Source organism: Mandrillus leucophaeus, unplaced genomic scaffold (genome assembly GCF_000951045.1).
Source record: "Mandrillus leucophaeus isolate KB7577 unplaced genomic scaffold, Mleu.le_1.0 Scaffold1244, whole genome shotgun sequence".
NCBI classification, from domain to species: Eukaryota; Metazoa; Chordata; class Mammalia; order Primates; family Cercopithecidae; genus Mandrillus; species Mandrillus leucophaeus.
The window spans coordinates 300,539-323,022 of NW_012100810.1; the positions used below are offsets into that span (position 1 = coordinate 300,539).

The following is a 22,484-nucleotide window of genomic DNA, read 5'->3' on the forward strand; positions in this document are numbered from 1 at the left end:
CAAAGTGGGAGGATTACTTGAGTCCAGGAGTTTGAGACCAGCCTGGGAAACACAGTGAGATCCCCGTCTCTACAAAATATATAAAAATTAGCCATTAGCCAGGTATGGTAGCATGTGCCTAGAGTCCCAGCTACTGAGCAGGCTGAGGTGGGAAGATGCCAGGAGGCTGAGGCTGCAGTGAGCCATGATGGTGCCACTGCACTCCAGCCTGGGTAACAGAATGAGACCCTGTTTCAAAAAAAAAACCATAAAGAATTTCATAATAATCTTACATTAATGCCAAAAAAGTTTTCATATTGCACAAAATAGCAAAAAAAAAAAAAAAAAAAAAGTTTAATGGGCTCAGTTCATCAGTCAAATGACATGCTTGCTCCTGAAACATTTTTTTGCATAGTTCCTCTTATCCCCAGATCACCCCTGTCCAGGGTAGAAGCACTCATTTCTCAGATCTGGAAGTGTTGGCAGCCAACTCTCAGCTGTGTCTGTCTCTTCAGGACTATCCTCAGTTGAAAAGAGTCATCTGACCAGAGTCATATCCAGCAAGTTGCTCCATGTGAGGGTACAAAAGCCCAGCCCTGTAGGCCCAATTTGGGAAAACTCCACAGGCCCATAGCAGCTCCAGAGTTCCTCAGGAATGGGAGAGACCTTGTTGCCACTCTAACACAGTCCAACTTTCCTCTCTGCCCAATCCTGCTGTTTTCATTCTCCCACAGGTGCTGATGTCAATAAACTTTCTGCATGTACATTCCCACTTCAGAGTCTTCCTCAGAGAGACTGACGGCAACAATGCCTCACATTACAGCTAATTGCATCTGTCTGCTCCTATGCTAGGATGGAGAACCCTGTGGAATACACCTTATTCATCTTATATCCAACACAGTGCCCACAGTGCCTCGCACATAGCAAATATACAAAACATTTGTGGAATTAAAAAAGTCATTTTCTTAAAACAGGTTCTTAAAATGTTTTGGTTTCAGGACCCCTTTATATGCTTAAATATTAAGGATCTCAAAGAGCTTTTCTTTTTGTGGGTTATATCTTTAATGCATTAGAAATTAAAATGAGAAACATAAAAGTTGCGATTAGTCCATGTAAAAATAAAATACCATGCCATTATTAAAAACAACATTCTTGTAAAAAAAAAAAAAACTAGTTTCCAAAACAAAAATATATTTGTGAGAAGAGTGGCATTGTTTCACACTTTTACAAATCTCCTGAATGCCTACCTTGACAGAAGACAGCTGGATTATTATAGCTTTCTCTGCATTACATCTATTGTGGTATGTTCTTCTGGTTGAGATAAACGAAAAAAAAAAAACCTTGTTTCACACATATGTGTAGCACTACTTTGATCGCTTTGGATCACTGTGGAAACTCCTCCTCAATACCACACCAAAACTGACTTTTCAGTTCTGGCCAAAACTGGTAGTAGTTTTCTAAAGGTTGGTTGCAGAGCAAAATCTGAAACTTTACCATTAAACTTTTTGTACCCTGCTACATTAAAATCCGTTTGTCTGTCTTGTACTTTGAATGACTCTTTTACTCATGCATGCTTTTGTAGGATCACACTTAAGATCTTTCAAATGTGACAGGCTTGCTTCATTCACTTAAAAACATGGCTGGGTGATGTGGCACACAACTGTAGTCCCAGCTACTCAGGAGCCTGAGGCAGGAGAATCACTTGAGCCCAGGAGTTTGAGTCCAACCTGAACAACACAGTAAGACTCTGTCTCTGAAAAATTTAAGAAAAAAGATTAAAAAAAAAAAAAAAAGGCTGCCAAAGACCTGAGTGTGGGTAACTGTGTTAATGATTCTTTCAAGTAAAACCTATTCCATGGCTGGTGTGGTGGCTCACACCTGTAATCCCAGTATCTTGGGAGGCCGAGGCCGAGGCCGAGGCGGTGGATCGCCTGAGGTCAGGAATTCGAGACCAGCCTGGCCAACATGATGAAACCTCATCTCTACTAAAAATACAAAAATTAGTTGGGCATGGTGGCAGGTACCTGAATCCCAGCTACTCCAGAGGCTGAGGCAGGATAATTGCTTGAACCCAAGAGATGGAGGCTGTAGTGAGCTGAGACTGCACCACTGCACTCCAGCCAGGGGACTCCGTCTCAAAAAAAACAAACGAACAAAAGAAAAAAAACAAGAAACAAAAAAAGTATTCCATGATAAAAAGTGACTAGCTAGCTTATAACTCAAAACAATATGCTTTTTCTCAAGACAGTTATCATACTTCGACAAGAAACTGAAGTGCTTTATGTGGATTTCCTATTTTGACAAATTATTAAGATGATGTGTACCAAAAGGTCAAGATGTAATAAAACTAATAATTTTAATGTTTCATCAAGAACATCCGTTTTTTAAAAAGCGTTTTGGAGAAATGGAGTCTAGCTGTGTTGCCCAGGTGGGTCTCTAATTCCTGGCCTCAAGAGATTCCCTCCACCTCAGCCTCCCAAAGTGCTGGAATTACAGATGTGAGCCACCACACCAGGTCGAGAATATTCTTTCTTTATTTTTTTAAATTGAGACACAGTCTCGCACTGTTGCATGGGCTGGAATGCAATGGCGCAATCTCGGCTCACAGCAACCTCCGCCTCCTGGGTTCAAGCAATTCTTCTGCCTCGGTCTCCCAACTAACTGGGATTAAAGGCACCTACTACCACGTCTGGCGAATTTTTTGTGTTTTTAGTAGAGACAGGGTTTCACTCTATTGGTCAGGCTGGTCTTGAACTCCTGACCTCGTGATCTGCCCTCCTTGGCCTCCCAAAATGCTGGGATTACAGGTGTGGTTAAGTAAAACTAGCATTTCTTAAACTGCAAGGGTGTGGTGGTGAGGAATCCAGCAAGTATCTGTGGAATTTGTACCACCGCCCCGACTTGTGTAAAGGCTCTAGCAGTTTAGTCCACCACTGTTTCTGGACCATCTGTACTGATGTCAATACAGTGGAAAAGCCTCTCAGGATCCTGTGAGGTTCACACACCACACTTTCAAAACTGCTTCTCTAAAACAGAGTCACTGCCAATTGTGATATCTTTTGAAATACCAATTGCACTCTTCTTCAGAAAGACAAAAGTTCTTTTGGCTTTAAATATCAAGAACCAAACAAGTTAAGGGGAGGTGACTAATGCAGTGCATACTTCAATAACAGACAGGGCCAATTTCCATACCTGACACTGAGAGGGGACTCCACGGAGAGCCCCAGGAGGGCACAAGCATCCCGTGTAAAGATGTCACAGATATCAGCCCACTGGTTTGCATCAAGCAGGTGAACATATGGTGAGTTCTCAATCCCTTGTCTCAGGTACACAAGGCTTCCCATCAAAACCTGAATGTCTAAAAAAAGTACCAGCAAGAAAGCATTAGTTTGCTTGCAGTAATAAGCTGCGAAAAGCAAGAATACCCCCACCCATACTGATACAGCCTAAAATAATGTATTAACAGGTCTTTAAAATTCTGGTCCTTAAGCTTGGTTTCTTCCTTCATCCTAAATTAAACAGCATGGAGAGAAAAGGAAAGGAGTGAAAATACTGAACTTATAATTTAAATTCTTATATACAGCATAGTATAATTACCATTACCTACAGAAGTAACAATTATGTCATCACATTATCTCTGATTGCAGAGTTAATGTATTCCTATACAAATACGTGGGGTTAACATTTGCTGCCTTGGCTCTCTGACACTTTGTTGTGGCAAAACAAGCAGCACACAGCCAGGTTGGGGTAGACGAGAGCAAGTGCACACCTTGCTCTTTCTCAGATCTCCTCTCAGTTTAATATGGAATTCCAAAATCTGCAACATCTCTGACTTCTAAGAGGCTTTAATATTTTTGTTTTTGTTCTAGAGCCAGTCAGAGCTTTTCCTGTGATTATCAACTACAACTGTTTACTGGCAAACATGTATTAGCTCTAGATAAGAACCATTAAGTTGGGCTGGGCGCGGCGACTCACGCCTGTAATCACAGCACTTTGGGAGGCCGAGGCGGGTGGATCATGAGGTCAGGAGATCCAGACCATCCTGGCTGACACAGTGAAACCCCATCTCTACTAAAAATACAAAAAATTAGCCGGGCATGGTGGCGGGCACCTATAGTCCCAGCTACTCGGCAGGCTGAGGTAGGAGAATGGCGTGAACCCGGGAGGTGGAGCTTGCAGTGAGCCGAGATCGCGCCACTGCACTCCAGCCTCGGGGACAGAGCGAGACTGCGTCTCAAAAATAAAAAACAAAAACAAAAAACAAAACAAACAAATAAGAACCATTAAGTTATAGTGGTGGCCATAGCCCTGTTTCAAACATTAATAACATCTGACTCCAGACTCACCTTTTTGATGATTCAGGGCAAATGGCTGAAAATTTTTAGCATACTGTAATGCCTCTCGTTGATTTGTGGTTCCACCCATTAACAAGCTAATAAAGTACAGTCTGTGTAGCTTAAATTCCAAGGAGCTGTTTTGAGCTATAAGCATTTCCCGGTTTGATACTGCCCACCTAAAGAAAAGGCAAAAAAAAAACTTTAAGAATAATCAAAAGCATAAGCAATGTGTCTTAAAAACTATTTGAAACCCAGTAAAACAAAAAAGGGGATTGGTCTGCCATCTTGTGGAAGTCTATGGTAACATCAATCCCTAGGGCCCAGACTTGTCAGGAAAGTAACCACCAGTAACTACACCTGCAGAGGCCCTTCAGCTAGTGAAAGAAAAAAGCATTAAAGCAGATGACAATCACTAGAATGACTCTGATGTGTCACATGATGCATCTGAACTTGCACAGGACCACACTTTGAAGCGGTGGCAGCCGTGAGATTCACAATTAGATTGCCTAGATCCACTGCCCTTTTCCTGTAAAACTGGCCTGATATATACAAGCATGAATCAAAGATCCTGAAAGGCAACTATACGTCTAAACTTTCAATAGTTGCAAGATTTTGTGTTATTCACTTTGGGATTAAAAACAGTAAACACCGTTATTTCCCCCCAAGGTGCTTTCAGTCTGATCAGGAAGATAAAGCTAGACAAATCATACAGTAAATCTTACTGTGCAAAATGATTTGTACAAACATAGTTCTAGTAAGGGAAAAAACAAGATTCTATTTTAACTGAGCCAAAAATACAGCACCTCAGGCTTCTACAGAACAAACAGTTGGAATAATCAATCTTGAACTGGTACTACCAGGTCAGGTGAGGGCAAAGGCAGGAAAGTATATAGTTAGCTGTTAAAATCAAATTTTGCGATAAGAGAATAAGGAAACATTACTTTATTTCTCTAAATATATTAACATATAGAAGCTGTTAGCATTATATTATTTAATTTGACCATCAGATAAGACAAATACTCCTCAGTTAACCCAATTCACCAAAGACCACTGGAATCTGAACTGGGTAAGAATATAAAATCTGAGTAACTCCACCAACTACAAGAGTAAAACCTTTCAAGTTATTTATAATGAATTTGCTGATTGGGATTGGACTTCACAGAGCTGCACTTTTACTGGGTCCTAACCTTCCCAGAAAGGGCTGCACATGCATATAAACATTCTAATTAACTTGCTGATGTATTCACATCTTACAGTCAAATCATGACGCTTCTCTGACTTCAAAGTCAGTGATTTTTAAAAATATTAATCATCTGGATCTTGGAAATACTTACCTAAATTTGTAAGCCTTGGTTCCTTGCCTGGCACTAAAATGATGCAGTCAAGTGGTAACACCAAGTGAGGTAAACCTGCTGACAATAAGGTACTTTTTGTTTTGAGACAGGGTCTCACTCTGTCACCCAGGCTGCAGTGCAGTAGCGTAATCCCGGCTCACTATAGCCTCAGCCTCTTGGGTTCAAGTGATCCTCCTACCTCAGTCTCTGAAGTAGCTAGGACCACAGGTGCATGCTGCCATTCCCGGCTAATTATTTTAAAAAATGTTTTTGTAAACATTATGTTGCCCAGGCTGTGTTTGAACTCCTGGGCTCAAGTGATCCTACTGTCTCAGCTTCCCAAAGTGCTGCAGTTACAGGTGTGAGCCTGGCCAACCAGCAAAGTACTTCTGGCAGTGGTCTTTTGCGAATGCCCTACCTCAATCAACAGTACCAACAGCACTGTGCTTTTTGCAGTCGCTAGCCTGCCAGTCTCTAAGCCTGCCAGGCACCTTATGGATTTCCAGTTCCAAGTAGTGCATTTAAATTAAATCACTTTCCAAAAGTTTATACACCCCTTCACTCATAAAAGCATAAGTATGTTTTCCTACTAGCAAATAAGGAAAGGCAGTAAGATTTTTCTTTTTTCTGTTTCTGATATGGGGTGTATGTGTAAGGGCTTGTAGAGCCAAAATACCGGAGCTATTTAATAGAGTAACTACGAATTTTAATTTTAAAAAAGTCAATAGAAAAAAGGAAAAGTTCATAGACACGATGCGGTCTCAGCTCAACACTGCAACCTCTGCCTCCCAGGCTCAAGCGATTCTCTCACCTCAGCCTCCCAAGTAGCTGGCACCACAGGCGCACACCACCGCACCCAGCTAATTTTTTGTAATTTTTTGCACAGAGAAGGTTTCACCATGTTGCCCAGGCTGGTCTCGAACTCCTGGGCTCAAGCAATCCTCCCGCCTTGTCCTACCAAAGTGATGGGATTACAGGTGTGAGCCACTGTGAACAACTTGAAAGTGTGATATATACAAATGTGATGAGATATAGACATACACACATTTTTTTTTTGAGACAGAGTTTCACTCTGTTGCCCAGGCTGGAGTGCAGTGGCACGATCTCAGCTCACTGCAACCTTTGCCTCCCAGGTTCAAGCCATTCTCCTGCCTCAGCCTCCTGAATAGGTGGGACTACAAGCATGCACCACTGCATCCAGCTAATGTTTGCATTTTTAGTAGAGACAGGGTCTCACCATGTTGGCTAGGCTGGTCTCAAACTCCTGGCCTCAGGTGATCCATCCGCCTTGGCCTCCCAAAGTGCTGGGATTACAGGCATGAGCCACCACATCCGGCCAAAAGTGTGATATATTTTTAAAAGTAACTTTTAGACACCAGAATGTTTAACAGTAATGACTCTGGGATTTCAAGTATTTTTTATCAACTGCTACACCATGGGCTATGACTAATCAGAACAAGGCACCAACTCTTAGATCAGCACCAGGGGTCTGAAACAACCAGGAAGACACACCAATCAATTCCAGCTGAACAGCACTGATAACAGTCTATGCTGTCCTATATTTTCCAGGTTTTCTGTAATGAACATGTATTAACTTTATACTTTAAAAGGTAATAACTTTTTAAGCTAATGTAAAAGTAAAATGTCTTAACTTCCTTTTAACGAACAGGCCTATAGAGTAATTATAAATTACTTTTCCTGAAAGTTATGAATTATCAATTTTAGCTTTATAAGCTAGAAACACCTGTACTCCACTTAACCTGGAGACGCATTTATTTAGACAAATATAATATTTAAAGTACTACTTAAATTTATGTTTGCACAGTTTCAAATTTTGCTATAAACAAGGCTATGAAATAAGAAAAGAAACTAGCATTGCTTAATTCCTCCCCTTTCCTTGCCAAGAAATATTTAGAAAAGTAAGTAGATACCTTTACAAAAAGGAACTGGGAGGGAGAAGACAACACAAAACCCAAACTCATACAACACAAGATTTCACATTTCTTAAAAGTCGTATTTCTTTTCATCCTATTCGTTTTGAAACAATGTACTATCCTCATTTAACCTCTTAATATTATACTAAGACTAAATTATACAAGGCAAAGGACTTCCAAGCTTCTCCCTCCCTGGCAAAATGTCTAAACTAAGGATGAGACACCCATTTTTAACTCTCCCAAACATTTAAGCACATGTAAGCAATTAAGGTGAAATCCTCACCTGACATGATAGGACCTCTCTCTTATACCTCCAGGACTGTACCCAGAAACCCACATTTGTATTTTGTTGACTTCAATTCCCTGGCCACAGTTAAGTGGCCAAATAAGCATAGGTTTTATTCAAAGTCACTCTCCACAGCTGCCTCCTAATAAGAAAGTGAATCTATTTTTAACTCTGTTCACTATTCTTCACTATTCTATGCCTTTTGCTAAGCTCTAGTATCAAGAGTTGCCTTCTGTGATGATCATCGTTAACATCTGCCTTAATGAATCATTGAAATCTCAGTACAAACTTCACAGCAGCATTCTTACTCACTATAACATCTTCCTCAGATAGCTTAACATTAGTCAATTCACAATTTCTGAACATGATAGAAGCCATCTTTCACTGGCAGTGAAGTTCTTCAATATCCTTGTAATTACCATCTTCTTTCAATAAGCCAACTATTACCAATTTGGCCCGAATAGTAGCCAAACCGGGACACACACACGCACACACGAAGTAAATGTTCCATCTAAACCACAAGCATCTTGCTATTCTAGTGCAATATAAGTGAAAAGATGGTGAAGTGACTTTACCCTGGTCTTCATAGTGACAGGACTTTTCCAATATGCTTTGTACCATTAGCTTCCTGTAGGCTTAGGTCTTGCCCTAGCTTCGTCTTGCTGTCATCCTTTTCAAATCTTTCTAATCACATTCAATTTCACTTCTAAGATTTTTCTTGTTGCCAAGTCCGTCTTCCAATTATTCATTCTTTGTAAAAGGTCACATGGATAAGGGAGTTAGGGAGGTAACACAACTACACACTTGTTGCCTGAGGGTAACTGACAGTAGATGCGCAGTGATCAAGAGCGAAGTGACAGAACTGGTCATGACCATGATGCGCCTGTTACGTCCTGATGCATAGATTGAAGAGCTAGCAGAGAAGTCTGTATTTTATACAATTGCTCACAGCTAATACATCATGGTGACTGAAATCTGAACTGTGTTGTTGGCAGCCAGGTGTTATTGAACTAAACTGTGGTAAAAACGAATTTATGTATCTTAGAAACCTGCAAAGACTGCCCACAGGTTCAGTAAAGAATACAAAGGATGGGTGCGGTGGCTCAGGCCTGTAATCCCAGAACTTTGGGAGGTCGAGGTGGGTCGATCACCTGAGGCTGAGAGTTCGAGACCAGCCTGACTGACATGCAGAAACCCCATCTCTACTGAAAATACAAAATTAGTCAGGTGTGGTGGCGCATGCCTGTAATCCCAGCTACTCAGGAGGCTGAGGCAGGAGAATCGCTTGAACCTGGGAGGCGGAGGTTGTGGTGAGCCAAGATCGCGCCATTGCACTCCAGCCTGGGCAACAAGAGTGAAATTCCGTCTTAAAAAAAAAAACAAAAAACAAAAAACAAAAACAAACAGGAGAGAAAGAACACAGAGATCTCAGTGGTAAGAGGTTACTTTATAAAGACAAGGAAGTTCCAGACTGATAAAATGAGGAAAGACATAAAGTTTGAGAAACTGAGCAGGTCAGGGTGTCTATGGCTCATTCTCATAAATCTTAAAGAATTACAAAGAAAATGAGATTAGTTTTCTATTTCTCACCAAAATGATTCCTGCCCCTGCCCCTCCCCCTTCCTTCCTCCCCACCTTTTTTTTTTCTTTTCTTTTTTTTTGAGACAGAGTCTCACTCTATTGCCCGGGCTGGAGTACAGTGGCGTGATCTCGGCTCACTGCAACCTCTGCCTCCCAGGTTCAAGTGATTCTTCTGCCTCAGCCTCCCGAGTAGCTGGGATTACAGGTGCGTGCCAACACGCCTGGCTAATTTTGTATTTTTAGTAGAGACGGTGGGGGGGAGGGTGGCAAGCAAACTAAAAATGCAGTGAAATTATTAACTCTATAATTTATTTTTTAAAAATTCTGATCCCAAATTTCCAGCGTGGACCACGAGAACACTGTCACCTTTGGAATTACTCCGTTTACGGAAACACTGAAGACCCCAAAAATGACAGTAAGATCAACAGTGTCACCCTCTGTGCAATGCCACTACATTCTTCTGATGAAGAGCCTTTTGGGGACTTTCCACCAACAAACCCCAAAACAATATTACTTACGAGAAGACTAAGTCAGAAGCAATCCGCATCTATACAATTACCCAGCAGAAATATTAGCATTAATTATCTGAATTGTCAGGCCTGTGAAAAGACTTGGCACACGGTTACCTCCATATTTAGCATTTCTACATCATTCCAAAAATAAATACAAGATTTCACCTTCATAGTTAGCGGTTCTCCCTCAGGAACCTAACAGACAGCATTAGTGGGCTTATCTCTCTCATCTTACAATTTTGCCGTCCTGGTTGGGTGTCTATTTCTAGTAATACTGGAAAAAAAAAAGCCTCCTGCCAATCCCACAGCACATTCCACTCTAACCTTTCACAGCATTTTAAAGCCTTACAAAAACCTCTTTTTCTAATTTCCTTTAAGGCTATACTCTTGGGGGTAAAAGCTGAAGTTCAGGGTGAATGAATGACATTTATTTTTACTCCACAGGTGTGGACCTTGTGAAATGTCCTTAGTAACATCAATCAAATGCTTAAAAATTCAGAGAATGGCAAACCTGACAAAAATAAAAGTTCAGTCAAAAAAGTGAGGAACTCCATAACTTGGCTTTAGAGATTGAAAAGAACACTTAATGTTTCATTTCTTAGATATTTTCAAATGGTAATTTCTCAGCTACAGGCTGAGTCCATTGCTGGAACTACTACCATTAAACTCATCTCACAGTTGGTGTGAGTCTCTGTCCTTTTCACATGCTATTTAAGAAACCACACAAACTATGGTATTGCATATCTGACTCTATTTAAAACACACACACACACATCCTTTTATATAAGGTTCTCAGTAATGCAGCGATTAGTAAGAGCTACAAATAGGAGTGGTCACCATATTGGACAACACAACTCTACAGATCAATGATCTTTTTAAAATACTTAATGTGACATTGCCTTATTTACTGCCTGTTTCCTACCACAAAAAAAACAAGGTATTTTATAAACCTAATACTAGACTTGCATTTTACAAGCACATGTCCAGTGTCTTTCCCAGGTCACTCTTTTCTTTTCTATCATGTGTGTTTAGCCTCTCAGTTAGTTTAGCTTCTTATATTTTTAAACATTTATTCTCAGGGACCATTTAAATTTTCTCTTTCTCTAGTCTCAATTTCTCTAGTCACGGCTTGCACACTCATTTCCAATACTGCCCAAGTCTTTGGTGAGGATGTATTCAGATAATGTCTATTCTTCTTCCTAAGGAATACCTACAGTCTTGGAACTTCTATAAACTTTCACCAGCAACGAATATAAAATAGACAATAGAAAACAGTGTTATCAACGCAATGTTTTTCCTCTTCTGGCTTTTCTATTCCTTCTTTTCTGTATCCTTCTGAAAAACAGCACCTCTTTCTACCTTTCAATTAGCTTCTCTTTAAGAGGTATGGTTTCTCCACCAGACTTAGGGCATAGAGAGTGAGTTAAAACGTATCCATTAACTCTTTCGTCTTCTGCCTTTTCAAAATTAAGACCAAAAGGTGGGGGAGGGAAGAAAAAGAAATCAACTTCTGGGAAAAAAATCCAACTTGTTCAAGCCTTGATTGTTCCTTCTGTTGGACTGGCACATATATCAGAACCTTGTTTCCTCTGTGGTTCTATGTGGCTATTAAAATGTGCCTGAGTCAGGGAGACCACTCACCTACAGGAAGCCACGAGTAGGAATAAGAAAACAGACACCAGGCCGGGCACTGTGGCTCATGCCTGTAATCCTAGCACTTTAGAAGGCCAAGGTGGAAGGACCGCTTGAGCCCAGGAGTTCAAGACCACCCTGAGCAACAACATAGTGAGACCCCATCTCTATTCAACTAAAAAAAGCCGGGTGGTAGGGCGGGGGGGGGAAGAACACTAGAAATTGCTGAATCACTGTTACCCTCATTTCCAGTGATAGTCAAGACCCTGTGATCAGGCACCTCTGCTTGCTTCCTCCACTTTCATTTTCTAGAACTATTTCCCGCTTATAAACAGTTTTACCCGTTGGTACTAGAATTTCTATTAAGTCTGTCAAGCATCTTCTCATCTTTAGGACTACTGGTCACACACACCACTAAGAAACCTGTGGCTTCTTTCTATACCCACCTATCTGCTGGCTTTGGAGATGGAGTCCTCTCATATTTCAGCAGCCTACCTGATACTGTTCATGGCCTGTCCAATCTAAATCCTTCTGTGGTCGGAAGTAATTTTTTTTCTCTCTTCTGTGAAAAATGCTGTAATGTCTCTCTTCCCTTTCTCATAACCATTCGGTTGCTTTTTTTTTTCTTTTGAGATGGAGTCTTACTCTGTCACCCAGGCTGGAATGCAATGACACAATCTCAGCTCACTGCAACCTCCGCCTCCCAGGTTCAAGGGATTCTCCTGCCTCAGCCTCCCAAGCAGCTGGGATTACAGGCATGCACCACCACGCCCAGCTAATTTTGTATTTTTAGTAGAGACCGGGTTTTGCCATGTTGGCCAGGCTGGTCTTGAACTCCTGACCTCAGGTGATCCACACGCCTAGGCTTCCTAAAGTGCTGGGATTACAGGCATGAGCCTCCACACCTGGCCAGCTGCTTTCTGTATGGCATTTTACTGAGGCTTTGCTGTTAGCAAATTCTTTGAAAAAAGCGTGACGAGGTTCCCTAGAGGCAGTGATGAAATGCTCTCACAGGCCCATGGAAATGATTTTGTGGTATATGTGGTCACATATCTCAGCAGTGGTCGCTTCTGCCTTAAGATTGCCCTCAAAGACAGTCCAGGTCAGAAGTCTAGTGGACTTAGCCTTTGCCACAATGAAGGTGTGAAAATATCTAGAAAAGATGTGGTTGAACTCAACTCACTCATATGATAAATGCAAACTGAAAATATGACATGTCATTCTTCCCCTACCACACATACCTATCAGTATCAGGCTCACAAAGTTTGTTTGTTTGTTTAAATGGAAGGAAAATCAGCTGTGACAACAAGGATGTGAAATGATCTTTGGTATTTTGTGCTAGGGTTGTATTTCAGGGCAACCTTTATAGAGAGAAATATGGTAAGAACAATCCAAATTTTAAAGGTACCTTAACCCAATATTCTAGAAATGTTCCCTACATATATAGTGGGCATGCTCAAAATAACGTGCAATGGATATTCGATGCTGCATCACTTATAAAGCAAAAGATCGGAAACTACAAATGTCCATCCATAGGAGCTGGTTAAATAAAATTAAGGTATAATCCCTAAAAGAGAACACTAAGCAGCCACCAAAAAAAAAAAAAAAAAAAAAAAAAAAAAAAAAAAAAAGATAGTTCTATATGTTCTGATATAGGTAAATACCTCAAACATTTTCAAGTAAAAAGCAGAACACTGTGTATAGTATGCAACGACTTGTGCATAAAAATGTACATAAACCTAATACAGCAGGGTCTCAATTTATCTGTGGTTTCACTTTTTGAGGTTTCAGTTACCAACAGTCAACCATGGTCTGAAAATAGGTGAGGTACAGTAAAATAAGATACTCTGAGACAGACTACATTCATATAACTTTTATTACAGTATATTGTTATAACTGTTCTATCTTATTATTGTGATTACTCTTTTACTATGCCTAATTTATAAGGTAAACTTTATCAAAGGTATGCATATATACAAAAAAACAGCATTTATAGGGTTCAGTACTGTTTGTGGTTTCAGGCATCTACTGGGGGTGCTGGAACATATCCCTTCAGGATAAGTGGGGAACTACCACCCACATAAACTTATGGACTTATGGACTACCTCTAGAAGGATGCACAAGAAAAAAGTTAATGGTGGCTGCCTGTTTGGAGAGTAACTGTGATTAGAAGGCAAAGGTGGGGAGATTTACTTTTCACTGTATTTTTATTTTGTTGTGTCTTTTTATTTTGTACTCTTATATTTATTACCTATTGGGATACTTAATGCAGACTCAAAACTTGACCCAGGCAAGCCAAGGACAATTTTGAGAAAAGGAGTCAGTGAATGAAGTATGAACTGCCCAATGGCTCTGCAACAAAACCTCCATTGTGGAGATAATGGCATCAGGACATTTCAGCCTGAGAACATTGAACATTTTTTTTTTTTTTTTTTTTGAGGTGGAGTCTCGCTCTGTCGCCCAGGCTGGAGAGCAGTGGCGCGATCTCGGCTCACTGCAAGCTCCGCCTCCCAGTTTCACACCATTCTCCTGCTTCAGCCTCCCAAGTAGCTGGGACTACAGGCGCCTGCCACTATGGCCGGCTAATTTTTTTTTTTTTTTTTTGTATTTTTAGTAGAGACAGGGTTTCACCGTGTTAGTCAGGATGGTCTCGATCTCCTGACCTTGTGATCCGCCCGTCTCAGCGTCCCAAAGTGCTGGGATTACGGGCGTGAGCCACCGCAACTGGCCAACATTGAACATTTTCTAGAACAATCTCCTCTTGTTCCAACTCCAGGCTTAGCAAGCTCATGTGCCTTCCACATGGACCTGCCTACCAGGAGCTAGTTTCACAGCCCCTAATAATCCAAACTATACACGCAGCTTAGTAATTCAGGTTTTTATCGTTTGAGGCCTGTTCTTAGTGAAAACAAAACAAAACAAAACAAGGACACCAAAAACAAGTTTCCAAGTCTGCAAGGCTGAAAGTCAGATACTAGACTGTGGCAACTCCAGCAAGGTAGTATTACTCTTTGAGACACCTTTAGGAAGGCAATCAAGTAGCTTCCCCTAAAGATACTGCTTTCTTTCAATATGTATGTTAATAATGGCACAGCCACAAGGACAGTTCCTATTTTTTCTAATATTTCTCTGACCTCATTGTATTAAGTTACTATTATTCTCTTGTTAACACTATTTTTGGCTTTCTATCTGCCACCATGAAAGAGGATGACGTTTGCTCTAAATTCTCCTTCAGATTACTGTTATTCATTGAGGGCCTATTATGAGGTAAGCACTACCCTAGGCACCAAGGGAAATTCAAAAAGCAAATAAACAATCTGGCATAAAAGAAATCTGGATGAGGGGGAAAATCTGTACAAACTCAGAGGTACAAGGGCACAAACACAGGAGTAAGCAAGGTCCTGATTAGACCTATGTAATCAGGTGTTGTTCTGCCACTTCTCTCCACAATATCACCATTCCCCTGGGCCTTCTTTCTACTGTTATAACTAAACAGCTAACATTCTTCACGCTTCCTTCCCTTCTAGGCCCTCAATGGCCTTTAGCCACCTCAATGGTTTTTTTTTTTTGAGACCGAGTTTCATTGTTGCCCAGGCTGGAGTGCGGTGGCGCAATCTTGGCTCACTGCAACCTCTGCCTCCTGGGTTCAAGCGATTCTCCTGCCTCAGCCTTCCTGAGTAGCTGGGATTACAGGCATGTGCCACCAGACCTGCCTAATTTTGTATTTTCAGTAGAGATGGGGTTTCTCCATGTTGATCAGGCTGGTCTCGAACTCCTGACCTCATATGATTCGCCCACCTCGGCCTCCCGAAGTGCTGGGATTACAGGCATGAGCCACTGTGCCCGGCCTAGCCACCTCAATTTTTTTGGCTGGCTTCTGCCTTTTCACCGCCTAGGCAGCCTGGAGGAATTGCTGCATCCTCTCCTTCCTCTTTTCCCTTGTGAGCTCCATGATATCCTTCCCAGCAAGAACAAATGGGATGCTGCATAACTGGCAGATATCTTCCCACTTGTACCTTAACTAGAATTCCCCAAATTGGTATCCCATATCATTCAACTTTTGCTATAAGTTGAACAAAGGGAATTTTCTGTACTTAGCTCATGAAAGATGCTTTGTCAGTATCTGCTCTGCATCCACAAGTAATAGGCAAGGACTGGAAAAATCTGAGTTGTTGTAATGACAATTTCTATTAAATCTTATGTTTTGTATAACTTATGTTTTGTGTAACTCCAATTTTATGGGTTTCAAATCTGTTATCTGGAGGGAAAACAAGATTGTTTGGTCAAATATGAGGAGAAAACACTGGGTTATACCAAGTTAAATGAGTTTCTTTACTGTAGGATTACTGATGGTACATTTTTACTTCTATTTATTTATTTTTTGAGAGAGGATCCTGCTCTGGAGTGGTGGTGTGGTCTCGGTTTACTGCAGACTCTGCCTCCTGGGCTCAAGTGATCTTCCCATCTCAGCCTCCCCAGTAGCTTAGACTACAGACGTGCACCACCATGCCCAGGTAATTTTTGTATTTTTTTGTAGAGATAGGGTTTTGCTATGTTGCCCAGGCTGGTCTCGAACTCCTAGGCTCAAGCAATCTGCCCACCTCAGCTTCCCAAAGTGCTGGGTTTACAGGTGTGAGCTACTGCACCTGGCTTGATGATACAGTTAATAAGTTAAAGTGAATCTCAAATGAGAATATTGGGGGACTATTATGTAAAGCATTTCTCATATAATATTTTGACTTTTTTTCACAGAGGATCTTCTAGGCCTTAATTGCTTCTCTGTAAGATGACTTACTTCATAGGTTAATATGAGGGTTGAATAAGTTAAGACATGTAAAATGCTTAGAACAATGCTAGGCATATAATAACCACTCAAGAAGAGTTAACTATAATTACCACTACACTCCCTCATGCTGATATTAAACACTATTCCCAGAAACATGAAATGAGAAAATTTCTACTTATGGAACAAGTCCTCTATTTGCCTGAGGAACTGTCTTAAGGCTACAAATAATAGACAAAGTTTACAGAAATAATCAATATACATAACATGCTTGTCAATAAGAAACATATCTTATATATGCACAAAGTTAAAAAGGGTCTTAGGAAAAGTCTGGAGTACTCTGAAGGCTGAAGTAGCAAATACTATGTGCCAGTGACTATAGATATAGTCATAGTATGTACATGACTAGCACATACGAACAAAGTTTAATGAAAACAAACTAAGAAATGCATAGATAAGTGAACATTACCTTGAATGACAACCCAAGTATTATTTTGCTAATCACTATAAAACAATTGGGAAACCCATTATATGTTTACATGTATGTAGGCTTTCTCGGGCACATTGGCCCATGCCTATAATCCCAGTACTTTGGGCAGCTGACGCTTTAGGAGGATCACTTGAGGTCAGCAGTTTGAGACCAGCCTGAGCGACATAGAGAAACCCTGTCTCTATAAAATATTTAAAAATTAGCCAGGTGTGGTGGTGCGCACCTGTTGTCTTAGCTACTCACGAGGCCGGGGCAGGAGGATTACTTAAGCCCAGGAGTTTGAGAGGGTACAGTGAGCTATGATCATCCCACTGCACTCCAGCCTGGGCCACGGAGCAAGACTCTCTCTTTGGGAAAAAAAAAAAAAAAAGTAGTTGTTGCCATATTTTGTTTAAGAGGTGTTACAGGTATTTGGTTGAATTTATCTCCCAGATGTGTCACAATCTGAAATTTGCTTACACAAATTCTGCAAAGGTAATATATGCATCTTACACTGCAGTACAGTTCTTAAGTGAGATCTATAATAATTTATACAGGAATTTTATATAAATTTATACAGGAATTTCTATCTAGTCATCTGGGCTGGTTTTAGAACTATACAAAATTTTCTCAGAACGGAGAAATGGCCGAGTACAGTGGCTCGAATCTGTAATTCTAGCACTTTGGGAAGCTGAGGTGGGAGAATTGCTTGAGCCCAGGAGTTCAAAACCAGCCTGGGTAACATAGTGAGATCCTGTCTCTACAAAAAAATTTTTTTTAAAATTAGCCGGGCCTTACAGCACAGTCCTGTAGTCCCAACTACTCGGGAGGCTAAGGTGGGAGGATCACCTGAGCCTGGCGGGTTGGGGCAGTAGTGAGCTGTGGTTATGCCACTGCACTCTAGTCTGGGTGACAGTGAGACCCTGTCTCAAAAAGAAAAAAGAACTGAGAAATGATCAGAAAGAAAAAACTAAGCTATGAAGAATTAAATGGGTTAGTGGAACTAAATTTTAAGGGAAAAAGTGCACATTTTATAAAAGTCAACTTCCGTAACACTAATGGTTAATTTTTCTGGTTTTAAAATACCAGGATTCTAAAGCTATAATCTCACAACAAATCACTGCTTCTATAACCCAGTTTCTTCCCTTTAGTTTATGAACTATTTATTACAAATAACCTGGTAATCCTCGCACTAAAACATTTTAGGACTGGGGTCAATAAACTATGGCACAGGCCAAATTCAGCTTGCTGCCTGTTTTGTATAGCAGATGGCCAAAAATGGGTTTTTAAATTTTTAAAGGGTTGTAAAATAAAATGAAGAACATGCAACAGAGACCTTATGTGGACTGAAAAGCCTAAAATATTTCCTACTTGGCCCTTTATGGAAAAGTTTGCTGACTCTGCTCTAGAATAATATTTATTATAGCTTACTCAGCAATTTCAGATAATTCTTATCAATGAGAGGTTCATGGTCAATTATCAAAATCCACAATAATTATGAACAGAGTACCTTTACAAAAATATTTATTCTCTTCATCCACATCACTTAGTTCCAATAACCAATAATTTCTTAGAATGCTAGCATAAAACCCAGCAAAACCCAGCATATTATGGAAGCTTAAATATCAAACTTGCACTGGCTGAACAATAGAGCTTGTTGTAATGCCAGCCCACACAAAGTGGTGGTGTAGCCTGGAAACAGAAAACCCTTTTCTCTCATGGGAATTCAGACCAACTGATAAGTGAAATAAGCTCTAATCATTTTCTCATATTGCACACCCCCCATATTTCACTTAGCCAAAATAAATAATTCTCCTTTGATTTCTCTGAAGTCTACCACAGGTAAGATAAATATATCTAAAAATCTCTAATGTGTTTTCTGATTGAGTTTTCTTACAAAGAGTTCTGAAAGTACTCAAAAGAAAGCAAATTCAATACTCACTCCAGAGCAGGTCTCAGAACTCTGACCTTTAATGCCTCTAATATTCTATTTAACTCCACAAATGGTTCTTTCTGACTTGGGTCTACAGAAAGACCAGATTCCTGAAAAACAAAAAACAAAAAACAAAAAACAGAAAGGACTTTTGTTAGCATTACTCAGGGTAAGGAGCTAGTGACTAAGTATATTCTAGATTGTAAAATATGGGGCAAGCCATTAAAGATAATTCCCTATAGTAGAGACTGATGACTGCCCTCTAGTACCATTCTTCCCCTCTGTTCCACAGTAGAATTCCCAAATTTCAGCAGGGTACATAAGCAAATGGAATAAAGCTAGGTATGGCTTTGTAAGACGTTAAGTTCTGACCAATGAAATATAAATATGCACTCTGCCCCTTCCTGGGATACAAAGGTATGGCTGGAGCTTTGGCTGCTATCTTTGGACCCTGAAGACAGGAGACACCCTGGGGATAACCGAGTCACAAGGTGCTAAGTCCCTAAGAGTTTCATGAAGCAGAGTTACCAAACATGCTGTGGACGTCTTACTACCTATTTCTGCGAAGAAAAATACTTCACTTTTGCTTAAGCCACTGTGATTGTGGGTCTTTTGTTACTTAAAAGCAAACAATCCTCAACGACAGTTTACTGCAGGAAATTACATGGACACACACATACAAAATCCCTATAAGGTACAGAGAAAAACCGAGTTATCACTTATCTGAAATGTTTAAAACAGAAAAGGCTTAGCTTAGAGGTTTGGTTTACAGACTGCTTTTAAACTATTTAATTCTTTTAGTCCTTCATGCTTCTAAACAAAAATGCAACAGCACATGGTGGCTTAGAACGGAGTGTGAAGACATACGAATCAGGGACTGAATCCCAGTTCTTTCACAAAGAACCTGTTAAGGCCTCAGGCAACTTATTTATCCAGACCTTAGATTTTTCATCTGTAGAATGGAAACAATAATTTGTACTTCATGGGATTGCAGCAAGGAATAAAGGCAGGGCTTGGCTTAAGGTAAGCACTCAATATATGGCAGCTGCTACTATTATGACTACATGGCATTGGTAAACTGTTCCAGAGTCCTAACTCATGTGTGATAGAAATAAAAGACAAATGCTGCTAATGTGAGGTAAAAAAATTTTAGTTGGAAATTCATTTGATAAAATTGTTTAAGCTAGGCTAGAACAGAAGAACAAACATCAATGTTTTTGTCCCTTTCCTCTTGTCTGCTATACTAACCTTCTCTATCAAAAAGGGAAATGAAGAAAGAGTATCACTTCTGAGCCCTTTGATTCATGAACTGAGACTCACATTCTGGGACAGGAACAAGAAAAAAATGATTTGGATAACAAGTTCTAGAACTATAATTTTTGGCACTTAAAAAATTTCCAAAAACACTCCTAGTAAAATGAGGTCATCTCTGATAATTTAAATATTAAAAAAATCTATCTACAGCTAGAGGAAGACTCAAAACCCCACCCTGCAAATACTATAAACTCTAAGGAGTTCCCTTGCTTCTTTCTCAAAACCTCCCAGTGGGCACACTGTTACCTGACAGAGCTCCTCGGCTACATCCAGCATTCCTTGTCGAAAGAAGTGCTCCACCATCACCTCATTGAGAAGCCTTTGGCTGTCTGCCTGCCAGCAGCCATCTATTCCCACACTGCTAATGTCAGAATCAAAATTCTGGGGAAAAAAGAGAAAGAGAATCATAAATAGATTATTTTCACCCCACTTAACAGGAAAAAAATGGTCTTTGTTTCAGTCTGAGATACCCCAATAAGTACCCAACTGCAATTTATAGTGTATCACAGGAAGGAATTTTTCCACTGCTCCTTTCTAAAACTTGTCATGCTAGAAGAGTAAATAGGTATATTTTTAGAGAATTTTTTAAAAAGTAGATTTAATAATGGTGTCCATGAATAAAATAGAATCAAGCGAATGAACTGATTTCTAGGCATTATATATAGCAATATTTTTAGAGGAATGTAATGATGACCTGTGAAAGCATGCTCACTGCAGCACTGTCTATAATGGGAGGGGAAAAAAGGAGAAAAAACACACATGCCTATCAACATATTAATCCATGGCACATCCCAACAACTGCAGTATTGAGGTTGAAAGTGGTTGCGGGGGGATGGCCAAGTAGTTAAGACAGTGGTTTATGTACACCTCTGGGTTTGCCTTTGAGATATATATGCATGGTCCCGACTAGAAACAGCATACTACAGATTTTGAAAACTGAACTAGGGAATAGACCTAATTCCTAGGTATCATATTAGTTACCAGGTGGTACACACACAGGACAAATCTAAATAACTGTAATGGCTTTAGAAACAAAACTAACATTGAAACCACAACCCAGAAAAGACTGGCTAGAACTTGTGGCCTGAATCCAACAAGGTTGATTGCCTGCTAAACCAAAAATACCAATATTCTCCACAGAACTGAAATAAGACCTAGAGTACTATAACACACATTCAAAATGTTCAAGATACTGCAAAATTACTTGGCATACCAAGAATCAAGAAAATCTCAACTTACATGGAAAAAGATGATCAACAGACACCAATGCCAACATGACAGAGATGGTGGAACCATCTAAAACTTTAGAGCAGTTATTATAAAAATACAATCAATCTTGAAACAAAGGGAGTGACTTAGCAAGGAAAACGAAGATACAGTAACCAAAATAAAAAATTCATTGGATGGACTCAACAGCAGAAGCAAAGTGGCAGTGCAAAAAGTCACTGAAGATCAACAGAAATCATCCAATCTGAACACCAGAAAACAAAACAAAACAAAACAAAAACAGAGCGTCAGGGACCTGTGGGAAAATTATAAAAGATCTAATGTGTGTCATCAGAATACAAGGAGAAGAGAAACAGTACAGTATAGAAAAAAACAGTTAAAGAGTATTTCCCAAGTTTAGCAAAAGACATAAATACAGATTCTAGAAGCTCAGTGAACTCCAACATGGACAAATTCAAAGAAATCTGACCCAAACATCTCACATTCAAACTGTTAAAACTAAAGATAAAGGAAAAAATCTTGCAGGCAGCCAGAGAAAAGTGACATGTTACTTACAGGGGAACCATGATTCAAATGACTACAGATTTCTCAACAGAAACTATGGAGGCCAGAAAGGAGTGGCATGATTGTCAAGTACTGAAAGAAAAGAACTGCCATCCTAGAATTCTACTTCCAGTGAAAATATCCTTCAGGAATGAAGATGAAATAAAGACAGTCTCAGATGGAGGGAAACTGAATTTACTGCCATCAGACTTGCTCTAAAAGCATTGCTAAAGTCTTCAGACAGAAGAAATGACAACAGAAGGAACATGAAATATCAGGAGTGAAAGAGCAAATGTACATCACAGTGTGAAAGCTTTCCCTGCCTAATTCAGCACCCTTTATCTTTCATAGGCATTGCTCCCTAATAAATGTTTTGCATTTCTTTTTAAAAACGTATAAACTTGGCCAGGCGCAGTGGCTCATGCCTGTAATCCCAGCACTTTGGGAGGCCGAGGCGGGCAGATCATGAGGTCAGAAGATCGAGACCATCCTGGCAAACACGGTGAAACCCCGTCTCTACTAAAAATAAAAAAAAATTAGCCGGGCGTGGTGGCGGGCACCTGTAGTCCCAGCTTCTTGGGAGGCTGAGGCAGGAGAATGGCATGAACCCTGGAGGCGGC

General features: G+C 40.2%; 1 protein-coding gene across 1 annotated transcript in view; it reads right to left on the reverse strand.

Moving 5' to 3' along the window:
* RMND5A (required for meiotic nuclear division 5 homolog A (S. cerevisiae)) overlaps positions 1-22,484 on the reverse strand; it is a 40,555-nt gene that overhangs the window by 8,873 nt on the left and 9,198 nt on the right. The window contains exons 2-5 of the mRNA XM_011971771.1: positions 20,341-20,475; positions 18,790-18,890; positions 4,326-4,492; positions 3,172-3,337 (exon numbers count right to left, since the gene is read on the reverse strand). Coding sequence (XP_011827161.1) covers positions 3,172-3,337; positions 4,326-4,492; positions 18,790-18,890; positions 20,341-20,397 — 491 coding nt within the window. The 5' untranslated portion in view covers positions 20,398-20,475. The remainder of the gene's footprint in view (positions 1-3,171; positions 3,338-4,325; positions 4,493-18,789; positions 18,891-20,340; positions 20,476-22,484) is intronic.